Source organism: Cynoglossus semilaevis, chromosome 5 (genome assembly GCF_000523025.1).
Source record: "Cynoglossus semilaevis isolate Cse_v1.0 chromosome 5, Cse_v1.0, whole genome shotgun sequence".
In the NCBI taxonomy this organism is placed as follows: domain Eukaryota; kingdom Metazoa; phylum Chordata; class Actinopteri; order Pleuronectiformes; family Cynoglossidae; genus Cynoglossus; species Cynoglossus semilaevis.
The window spans coordinates 221,056-232,699 of record NC_024311.1 but is presented as its reverse complement, the minus strand read 5'-3'; the positions used below and the strand labels follow the sequence as shown (position 1 = coordinate 232,699).

The following is an 11,644-nucleotide window of genomic DNA, read 5'->3' as shown; positions in this document are numbered from 1 at the left end:
CCTATTTCCTTAAGCTATTCATTAGTACAAAACATCTGCGTCTTACCTTACTTATTGTGGACCAATTTCACATGTATAACGCATATTGCGTCTATCTAACAACTGCAGCTGCACATAGCGAACACAGAATGGCAGAGGGATTAGTATCGGCTCCACCCTCAGACCCCTCAGTGCGCATGCGCAGGACACACACAAAAGCAGCTTCCTTCCTCTCTGTTACTGCAGCAACAACACTGTGGCAGCATCCCTCCTCTTATAGCCCCACCTCCTTCTAACTCCTCCTCTCCTGTGGTCCTAAATATTTTAGCTGCAACTGAAGCATAGAAATGCTTGCTGAAATATTCAACAGCTATCTGTGTGTGTTGAATATTTGTGTTTGTGTGTGTGTGTGTTGCAAATTAAAAATGCTTGCAAAAAGAAAGAATTGGTTATTTTCTCATGAAAACAGCCAACTCTGTTTCATTTTTAAAAATACAGTGGATTTTTTTTCCATCATACAGCACTAATAGGGACACATTTACCAGACTTCCCATTTTTTTTTTTTTTAGGGACACATTTACCAGACTTCACAATCCGTCACTTCAACACTTTTTGTTTACAGTCGGTGGTTGACCATTATATTACCAGGCAAAATGGCAACAACGAAAGTTGGCAGAAAACAGTAGTGTCCATCTAACTTGTCCCGGTATGCGCTCCTGCCCCACAAGTCTATGTGAAGCACATTTTCTGTGCGCGTTTACTGTCGTCCACCAAACTGAACAACAGAACGACAGACATATCTTTTGCAGCTTGTTTTTCTAAAAAGATCAACAAGAATGTGTTGCTTGACTTAGGTACCTTATCATTCTCGAGAAGCCTTGTGCTTAATTTAGTGAACTGTTCATTTTGGTCAACAAATGAATTGATCCTGTAGAGTGTTTTTTTAATTTTTAGATCACATTTATTTTCAGATTTGAACTGTTCATTTTGGTCAACAAATGAACTGATCCTGGAGAGATTCCTAAGAACCCTGGCTGTCGCAAGACGTGTGTTTTATGAATGGATTTGAAGCATTGTTTATGTGCGTCTCTAGCCTATTTGCTAATTTGAGTTGACTCTTCACACTACTAGTATCTAACCTCAGTAGCAGAATTATAGATGTTTTAAAAGCTGCTATTTTGTGGACCGTTATGGTTGCTGTGGTGAGTTGGTTGCTCAACATTAACTGAATACATTTTGTGAAATGTTGCCCCGTGTTACATTTTATTTAACAATATTAAATCTGATTTTTTTTAATCCTACAATTGACAAATTGACCAAAATCCCTGACTAAAATTAACAAAACAAAAAAAATTAAACTAACTAAAACGAACAAACATGCTCCTAAAACTAACTGAATTAGAGAGAGAAAAAAGCTAATGTATAGAAAATACTAAACAATTATAACCTTGGTTCTCTTAAATCTAAGTGGAATGTTTTTTCTGACAAAACTAAAGAACTATTCATAGCTGAATTTTTAAACACCTGTTCAACAGCTCATTTTCAAAAACATTTTTTTGTCTTTACCTTCAAATGGTAAACCAGCCAATGCATGCTCCAGCCACCTATTAAGCTGTAAAATACAGTGTATGCACACGCACACACCAGCTAACAAAATACTGATTTAATTTAAATATTTCTTGTGTATGCTCTTTTTTACATTTTTTTTATGTGTGTAAATGTTTTAAGACATGAGTGACGGTTAAAGTCACTAAAGCTGATCTCGACAAACAGACGTCAGAAAGGACGTCCAAACATGTTTGTGCGAGTGTGTATGAAAAAGGGGTTCTTTTGTCAAAAACTGCTGAGGGAGTGGAACAGGCACAGTGGTCTGTATCGGATTTCCACAATCTAATTTGTTTTGACTAGGATTGGACTGGGGAAAGTTACACACATCAGACAACGCCAACGTGTCCAAGTAAAGCGTCACAATTGCGGCGGAAACTGAAGGAACTAAACATTTTCTTACCTCGACAGTGATTCGCCCAGTGTTTTTTCCTCCTTCTGTATATTCTTGGCTGTCAAGCTTTCGAAATGTCCGTTGAGTTTTGTTATAAATCCCCAAAACGTGGTTTTAAAAGTTTGTAGCAGACTATATTTGCGTAATCATTCCCGGCTTTCCAGCTGCTGAGCAGAATGGAGTTTCTGCGTCATAAGTGTTCAGTCCCTGTTGCGTTCACTGACCGTTAGACATGAGGGTACCACACCATGCTGAGAGCAAAAGAAAGCAATGCGGAGGACTCAACCCAGAAAAACCTATACAATGCGTGAACGCCGCTTCAATGGTTATGAGTGCGCCAATTCCGCCGCCATGTTGGTGAAGTCAAATAAGCAATCGAGCGTACCTATAATAAGTGAGTCCAGTTAACATACATGTATGCATTGGTTTTGTTGTAAGTTTATGTTTACAGCCATATATACCGATATTGGTAACTATATTTAGGAAAGTGGAAAGGAACGTGAACTACTTGCTACGTGCACACAGCAAAATGTGACCTCGGCTTTTAAAATAATTGAACACAAACGTGCAAAAATAACAGCCTACAGGGTTAATGGAGATTAGCATTATAGAAAAAACAAGTGCCCCAGCTCTCTGTAACAGATTCAGTTTTTTTTTTTTAGAATTTTACTCTTAATAACAAGTCTACACGTTTTCTACATCGTTTAGTTTCTCTCACTAACGCATGGGTGTGACAAAGATACATAAAGAGTTGCATTTTTATAACAAATATTCATTTATTACCAGGCGGATTGCCACATTGGAATATAAAATTGAACTATCCATTTTTATTAAGTTGGTAATGGTGGTGTTGATATATCAGATCTGCCCACAACTATCTCTAAAACGTGACAAATCACTAATGTGACGGTGATAATGTGTATCCAAGAGAGTGCCATAACATAGTGCTGCAAAAAGTAAGAAAAAAATGAACCCCACTAAACTTAACTGGCAAGTAATATCAGTAAATACACCGCTCTTTCGTAGCTAATAAACATACAGTATATTTTTTGTTTAAGTAGGTATACAGCTACTAAAATGATAAACTCCTTTGTCATATCTGAAACCCATACTTGTTATTTACTTCACTTACCATTACTCATTTATTCCTGTAATCTTTCTGCTTCCACTAGTGTTTTAATTACACAGTTTGATAAACAATTACCTAATTGACTTGGTTACTAACTAATATTAATTAACTGTAACTGTTCATTTTAGTCAATCTATCATAAAACTAATTATTTTTATTATTTTTGAAATCACACTTATTAAAATTTCCAGTCATAAACTGGAGACAGACAAATAAAGTATAAAGCCGAAAACTAAATCAACTCTCTTTCTGAAAATATGCCAAAAGAAAACAAAGAAAAAAGAATTGCCCCAGGGGATAAGGAATAAGAACAATTATAAATTAATAGAAATTAATAAATAAATAAATGAATCTCTAGAAATGTTATTATTAATAGAAATGGAAAAGGGATTGAAATTAAATTTATACTTCTTGTACACTCTCGAATATGTCGTAAAACAAATGTTTGCCTTTAGGTAAACAATTATGATTTAATAATACCTGTTTTTATTTTTGCTTTATTTTTTTCTTTTAAAAGTCACATTTGTAATATATTTTCCAATCCAAAATGTTCTCTATAAATTGTTAACAATAGAAGACCAAAACAAAAATTGAGGGGTTTTCATCATCACTCCTTCTACGGTTTTTCTCGAAGCAATTAAAAACAACAGCTGCATTGCCAACAAAAGTTTTTCTCCTACTTAAGAACAGCGCTGGACAGCATTGTCCTCTCTTGCTTTAGTGACATGTTTGTTGTCCATTCTTTTCAGTTTGTCCACAGCAACTGTACAAAGCTAGGTATTGTGTAATGGCTCCCCATGTGGCGGAATGTTACCAAAATGAAACAATTTAGTTAGAAAGTTAGAAAGCTAATTTTACTGGAGTATTGTCCTTACTTATTTGTTAAAGATTAGCCAAAGAACTACTGGTAATTGCAGAGCCGGTACACAAAGGCTTTTATAAGCAAGGTTGTGGCCCTTTTTTAAAGTTGGGACCCTTTTTAAATTTCTGGCAAAAATGACGTAAGTGTACCAGTTAGGGCTGTTCAATTAATTGAAATATTATTCACGATCATGATTGTGGTGGCCATGAATAAATTAATATTTACATTTAAAAATCAGGCTGTGCTCCATATGAAATCAAGCACTTGATGTCAACTATTAGTCAGACAACCACCAGAGGGTGCTCAAAAGCTGCGTGTTTCCTGCAGCAAGTGGCACAGGGCAGCCTCAAATTGTTCAGTGACTTATGCCAAAGTGAGACATGTCAGGAGCAAAAAGTTTGGAAAGTTTGGGAAAGTTGCAAAAAAAAAAAAAAATGACGATATGGTCATTTTGCACACAACATCAACCACAGATATTATCATGATACCATGTGGTTGTCATACCTTTGCTGCTCTCTTAAATTATTTGCAGGCTTTCCTCAGTTTGGCAAAGGCTCCCTCTATTCCTGCCTGCTCCGCTACCTTCAATGCTGCTCTGAAGAGTTTTGGACTTTCTGATTTGGGCGGTATGACTTCCACTTTATCAAGATTCTTGTCGTCTGCTTTCTGGTCCTTTGTTAACATCTTCCTGCATTGATGAATTTAATGGAACAGTGTGTTAAAAGTGGAATGGTTTAACCTGATTTCTCTACAAAAACTATGAAATCACACATAAGTCAATGATTTTCTTTTTGTTAAGGGCAAGCATAAAATGTCATGCTTGCCCTTAGGGCAATCACTAGATTTAAATTACACACAGGGTTAGTAAGTTAAATGAACATTTAGTCTTACTTAGCCTTCCTCCGGAGCAGCTTCTGAGACTCGGGGTAGTGCACGAGGATATCGGCTAGGTCTTTCTTATCCAGGATGAAGAGATTTGCAAATCCATGTGCCTTTACATTGGCAGTACGGCGATTCCCGCCACCACCTGCCAGCAAACTAGTTATTAAAAAAAAAAGAAAAAAAAAGACCTAAAACATTTGTTGTTTTTATTTTTACATCCTTACTTTGTGGTTCGAGGTCTTACTGCCTTTTTACTAGTCAAATTAATTTCATGACCCATTCTAATAATTAAATGATTTTGACTTTTTAAGGTAGTACAATTTTTCATGACACCCTATTATCATTAGAGGAAAATATTTATTATCTATATATATTATCTATCCAAGGGACAGATAAGGCACAGTGGGTCGTCTGTTTCCATCTCTCCCTGCTCCGCTATCTGTCTTACAACATCCACAAATCTCCTATGAGGTCTTCCTCTTCTCGCTTACCGGGCAACTCAATCTCTAACATTCTTAGTCTAATATACTGACTGATCTCTCCTAAACTCATGCCCAAACCATCTCAACCTTATCTCTTTAACCTTATCTCCAAACTGCTCCACCTTAACTGCACTTCTGCTCTTCTCATATCTAACCAATGCTGTCCATCCTGGTTTCAGCATCTTCATCTCGATTTCCCGATATGTTCTTTCCAAATTCACAAAGACCTCCAAGTCTTACTGACCTTCTCTATCCTATGTTGAGACACCTTTGTTTGTAACTTTCCAATTCTTGCAGTAAACTGTTAAACGTTTTCTCTGGGTTGTCTTTGTGTACTTCTTTCGGTTCCAAGCCTGGTATTCCTGACACTGACCTGCTGATTAGCCTTTCTAGCGCTATCCTTCTGGTTAGCTAACAGTACAAATCCTCTCTTTCCTTACTGTTCAGCCTAAAGTACTCTCTCATTCACTCTTCTAGCCTGTCAGTCTACTTGCCCCATTTCCCTGACTATTCCACCGGTTCTTTGCTGCCTTATTCTTATGGATGATGTCCTGTACCATCTTTACCACTGGAGGGGCACATTCAATGTCCTCTTGGTGGTGGTCCGAAGCCCCAGATTCATTTGTGAGAGGCCTGAAAACTTGTGCCAAAACAATCATGCAGATCACATTTCTCCTTTGACAATAAGAATGTAATTCTTTCCTTAACCATTCTTGTGAATTTATTTTGCTGTGTGACAGGAAGCATCCTGGCCTGCTCACTGGAGAGGGTGTTCAAAATCACAAAAAAAAAAAAAAAAATATTGGGCCTCCATTCTACCATTGGCATAATCTGTTTATCCAACCATCTATCCAAATATGAGTGTTCATATTTGCATACAAACCCACTGCCCTAAAATGTATATTCATTCACTAACGTCCTGTTACATGTTACGGTTACATATACCTGTGCATTTTGTATGCTTGTTGTTGTGCAAATCCTGATAAAGGATAACTGCATTTTGTAATTTGTGCTTGTGAAGTGTAGTAACAATTAGTTTAAATTTACTCTAATCCAGTGGTTCTCAATTATTTTCTGAAATACTACTAAGAACCTAATAATATCTATATTTCTATCTGTACAAACCACTGTATGGGTTGCTGCCACCTAGTGACTGGAGACGTGTTATCATTCAAGCATCACCGCAGTGGTACTGTACACTAATGTCCAGTGTGTCATATTCCATTGGAAGCCCCTCACGCCCCCCCAAAGGGGGCCCACCCCACTATTTGAGAAGTACTGCTCTAATCAAATGGAATACTATCAAGTACTGTAGTTAATGGGATGAGCAGAAAAAAGCGGTGCTTACCTGATCTCTCCAAACACTGAGCCAGCCTTAATGGTGACGAACACAGTCTGCAGGTCAGGACCGCCTACCACCTGTACCTCCCCCTGTTTAATGATGTACATCTCCCTGCCAATCTCCCCCTGAGACAACCAAACAAACAGACAAATAATCAGCAACAACATAGTTTGAATACTTTTTAGCTTTCTCCAAATCATCATCAGTCACCTTTTTGCATACAAAGTCCCCAGGCAGGTAGACAACAGATTTGAGTCTGGTCAACATGTCAAAAATCATTTGTCGGTCACAGCCCTGAGAACATATATAAACACAATCGCTTTAAGCACACGTCTTAATTTTATCAAAAGGTAACAAGTTTGTGTGGGGTTTCATTGACCTGAAACAGGGCAACTTTACTTATGATTGCATAGTTGACATCCACGGCGACATCCAATTTCATCTTAACTGGAAGTTGAACGAGCAGCTCCTGTTCGTCTTGGAAGACACACAGAGCAAAGTGATTTGAATTTAAAGAAGTGGTCTCGTTGGGGATAGGCTAAGCTAATGAAATTCAAATGATGAAAGGATTACACGTCACTTACATTACAATACATTTAGCAAACGCTTTTATTCGAAGCGACAATTTGTCAGTCAATCAACAATGAAGCTCCAGTAAAAATACAAATATACCGTACATAAATAATAATAAATAGTAATAAATAATAATAAGTAACAAATAGTAAAAATAGTATATCATGAAAATGTCATAAGAATATGTCATAAGTAAAGTCATAAGGATAGTAGGTCATGGAGTAAGAAGAGATGTTAGATGTTAGTGGGTTTGTTAAGATAAGAGATGTTCGTTGAAGAGAAACGTTTTTAAGTGCTTCTTGTAATAAGAGAGGGAGGACCCTGCTCTTGTGGTAGCTGGTAGTTTGTTCCACTATGTGGGAACCAGGGTGGAGAATGACTAAGATCGCCTTGTGTGAGGAGGGGGGCAAGACAAGTTGACACGCCTTTGATGAGCACGATCAGTTTTAAAGACAGAAAGTAGCTGCAGGTAGCAAAGTAGAAAATGCTTGGATGTCCTGTTTCTGTGTCTGCAGCTATGGCTATGGAAACAGTTTCGCAAACCCTTGATAGCAAGTATCCTCCTTAACAACGGCAATTCAATCAAAAATTGAAGAGCTGGATTTACTGACTACAAGAACTGGCTTCATTCTTGACTGCAACGTGATGCTCATCACAAATCCTGTCTTCGCTTGCTCATCACAGACCGTTTCGCTGACCAACTGCATCATGCATTGTCACAACAGGGATTAAAGCTGTGGTGAGACCAGAGAGGGGACTCTCTGTATTCATAATCACTTGCTCTACCCAATAGAGTGCACATGATAATATACACACATTGCTCTCTGGACCCGGGATCAATGGATGTGCTGTGAAGATCTTTCGGTAGGCCCAGATAGCTCACATCACTGATTATGTTTGCTAAAAATGAGCATATCACTGTTTTTTTTTTTAGCTTGACATCATCATTAACAAGGTGGCGCTTTGGCCCAGAGGCAATGTCTCTGTCATTGGTGTGGAACCCCAGGGTTCACCTCCTGGGCAAGTTCGAATCCCGGTTAGGGCGGTTGGTACCTTCCAGTGGACTCACCACCCGCAGGAAGTTAGGGTACGGTGCAATGTGATTTGGGTGGCGACTGCTGCCCCCGTGACCCGGTAACGGATAAGCGGATGAAAATGGATGGATGGATGGATCATCATTAACAAACAGATGCAGACCATTGTAGGTGGACCTTTTTCATGATTTTGGGGAATAGAATCCAGCTTGTCTTAAAACTGCTCCTTAACTTTGGAAAACCATAGGGAAGATTACACTGGATCATGTGTATTCAAATCTTGAGCAAGTCTGTGTAACAAAACCTCTCCACTACTGGGGATGATGAGATCCTTCATCGCTGTCGTTGACCCCGGCATAAATCCACATTAGGAAGAGATCAAAACCTGCAGGTTATTTCTGAACACCTTGAATTTACAGAAGGAGATGCAAAGACAACTCATCCAGGTCTATCCTCATCAAAACATCTTAAATGTCTTCAAAAAGTCTGGACTCTCCTGAAAAAAAAAACGGAACATACCAGTGGGACTCTCTGTATTCATAATCACTTGCTCTACCCAATAGAGTGCACATGATAATATACACACATTGCTCTCTGGACCTGGGATCAATGGAAGTGCTGTGAAGATCTTTCGGTAGGCCCAGATAGCTCACCTTACTGATTATGTTTGCTAAAAATGAGCATATCACCGTTTTTGTTTTAGCTTGACATCATCATTAACAAGGTGGCGCTTTGGCCCAGAGGCAATGTCTCTGTCATTGGTGTGGAACCCCAGGGTTCACCTCCTGGGCAAGTTCGAATCCCGGTTAGGGCGGTTTGTACCTTCCAGTGGACTCACCACCCGCAGGAAGGTTTAGGGTACGGTGCAATGTGATTTGGGTGGCGACTGCTGCCCCCGTGACCCGGTAACGGATAAGCGGATGAAAATGGATGGATGGATGGATCATCATTAACAAACAGATGCAGACCATTGTAGGTGGACCTTTTTCATGATTTTGGGGAATAGAATCCAGCTTGTCTTAAAACTGCTCCTTAACTTTGGAAAACCATAGGGAAGATTACACTGGATCATGTGTATTCAAATCTTGAGCAAGTCTGTGTAACAAAACCTCTCCACTACTGGGGATGATGAGATCCTTCATCGCTGTCGTTGACCCCGGCATAAATCCACATTAGGAAGAGATCAAAACCTGCAGGTTATTTCTGAACACCTTGAATTTACAGAAGGAGATGCAAAGACAACTCATCCAGGTCTATCCTCATCAAAACATCTTAAATGTCTTCAAAAAGTCTGGACTCTCCTGAAAAAAAAAACGGAACATACCAGTGTAAATGCTTTTTAAGCTCCAGCGGGCCATACAAAATGACTTGTAGGGCAGGTACAACTGTACAAGTACACCCGTATAACTGTATGAACATTAAACCTGGCTAGGGAACAACAGACACACGCAGCAATTTTGCTGCTAGGAGCCTTAAAATTGCGTGTTTTTATATAATATGTAATACTTGTAAGTACTTTGGTCATGTACTTCTTAAACATAAGTTTAAGTTTAAGTTTAAGTTCTTATGTCCAGCCATCACTACTGTTGGTTGATTTCAGTGGTTTTCACATTTGGTTGGGTCTGCAGCAGGAAGCTGCTAAGACACCAAAAGGCTTTCCCGAGCACACACAGTCACATAGCCCCACACATTCAAAGAGAATTTCCCCAAATTCTCTTCACACCAACTTTCTTCAACTCTCCCAATCTACCTTCTCACAGGGAACCCCGAAGACATCCATTCCTTTTGATCTACATCATCACCTGTGGTTGACTGGACTTTATGGCTCGGTCCACTTCCCTTGTGATAACGCCCCCACTGAGCAACAAAAGGTTCTTCCAACGCTGCTGAATCATGGAACAAGAGTGCCACACAGTGGCGACTGCGGGCATCACATGATAACAAGAACAATAATATGATTGGCCACAAGAGGCCTAGCCTCTCTCTTCCATTGGCCTACAAGATTTAAACGCACACCCGGGAAGTCGAAAACCACTCCCCCCATACAGGTATATAAGCATAAACAACTAACGATACTTTAGAAGTTATTCTTGAGAAGTCTCGAGAAGTCAGTTGAGAAGTTATTCTTGACAGGATTTGCATATTAACTACTGTCGTACGAGATTTCCTTGAATACTTCTCCAGTCGTTTGTTTCGCTTTATTGTTGGACCTGTTTTGTTTGACGTTTGTTATTAAAACAAATCGACCATCTACCGGCTGCTTCCACTCCTTGCCTGAAGACATCTCGCACAGCAAGAATCTTTCACTACTCAGGATGAAGCTGGAAGGGGGCAGGGGTAGACGGTTCCCTAACTGCATGAACCATCAACTACCTCTCCAACCACAGTTGGTGAGGCTTCCGAACTGTGTCTGATGTGGTAGTGTCCAGCACAGGGGCACCGCAAGAAACTGTACTTGGTCCTTTTCTTTTCACCAGATATACTGGCAACTTCAACTACAACACGGACAACACTTGTCACTTACGGAAGTTCTCAGACGATACAGCCATTGCCGGGCATGTATCTGATGAGGACGTTAAAGAATTTAAATCGGTGATCAGTGACTTTGTTAAGTGATGTGAAGCGAACTGCCTTCAAATCAACACCACCAAAACTAAGGAGCTGGTCATTGATTTCCATAGGAGAACCTCCCACCATACACCAGTGAACATTCAGGGCAAGGACATAGAGATGGTCGATAATTACAAATACCTGGATGTTAACTTGAACAATAAACTGGACTGGTCTGTAAACATTGGTGTCCTGTACATGTAGGGTCAAAGTCGTCTGCGACTACTGAGGAGACTGAGGTCCTTCGGCGTGTGTAGGACAACCAGATATGCTGCCAACTTCAACTACAACACGGACAACTGTCACTTACAGAAGTTCTCAGACGATACAGCCATTGTCGGGCGTGTATCTGATGAGGACGATAAAGAATTGAAATCAGTGATCAGTGACTTTGTTAAGTGATGTGAAGCGAACTGCCTTCAAATCAACACCACCAAAACTAAGGAGCTGGTCATTGATTTCCATAGGGGAACCTCCCACCATACACCAGTGAACATTCAGGGCAAGGACATAGAGATGGTCGATAATTACAAATACCTGGGTTTTCACTTGAACAATAAACTGGACTGGTCTATAAACATTGGTGTCCTGTACATGTAGGGTCAAAGTCGTCTCCGACTACTGAGGAGACTGAGGTCCTTCGGCGTGTGTAGGACAATACTCAGAACATTTTATGACCTTTTATCGTGTGGAGAAGCTGGTTAGGAGAGCCAGCTCAAGTCTGAAGTCTGAAGACAGTCAGTGAACTGTCC

The 11,644-nt window shown here is 39.7% G+C and overlaps 2 protein-coding genes across 9 annotated transcripts in view; both read right to left on the bottom strand.

Annotated features, from left to right (window-relative positions):
• The window catches only part of kifc3 (kinesin family member C3), a 35,363-nt gene extending 33,109 nt beyond the window's left edge, over positions 1-2,254 (bottom strand). For 2 of the 6 annotated variants that reach the window (XM_008309868.3, XM_017032596.2), the window contains exon 1: positions 1,988-2,254. The gene's annotated coding sequence lies outside the window, so the exon portion shown is untranslated. Of the gene's footprint in view, positions 1-46; positions 370-1,987 lie in introns of those variants that run through there. The other 4 variants (XM_008309863.3, XM_008309864.3, XM_017032595.2 and 1 more) reach the window with 3 other exon arrangements.
• A 1,286-nt stretch (positions 2,255-3,540) lies between these two features.
• The window catches only part of LOC103378595 (cyclic nucleotide gated channel subunit beta 1), a 23,123-nt gene continuing 15,019 nt past the window's right edge, over positions 3,541-11,644 (bottom strand). For 2 of the 3 annotated variants that reach the window (XM_025055819.1, XM_025055818.1), the window contains 5 exons: positions 7,055-7,152; positions 6,886-6,969; positions 6,682-6,800; positions 4,861-5,007; positions 3,541-4,657 (listed from right to left, as the gene is read on the bottom strand). In XM_025055819.1, the coding sequence (XP_024911587.1) occupies positions 4,492-4,657; positions 4,861-5,007; positions 6,682-6,800; positions 6,886-6,969; positions 7,055-7,152 (614 nt within the window). In that variant the 3' untranslated portion in view covers positions 3,541-4,491. The remainder of the gene's footprint in view (positions 4,658-4,860; positions 5,008-6,681; positions 6,801-6,885; positions 6,970-7,054; positions 7,153-11,644) is intronic. The other variant, XR_003049778.1, reaches the window with a different exon arrangement.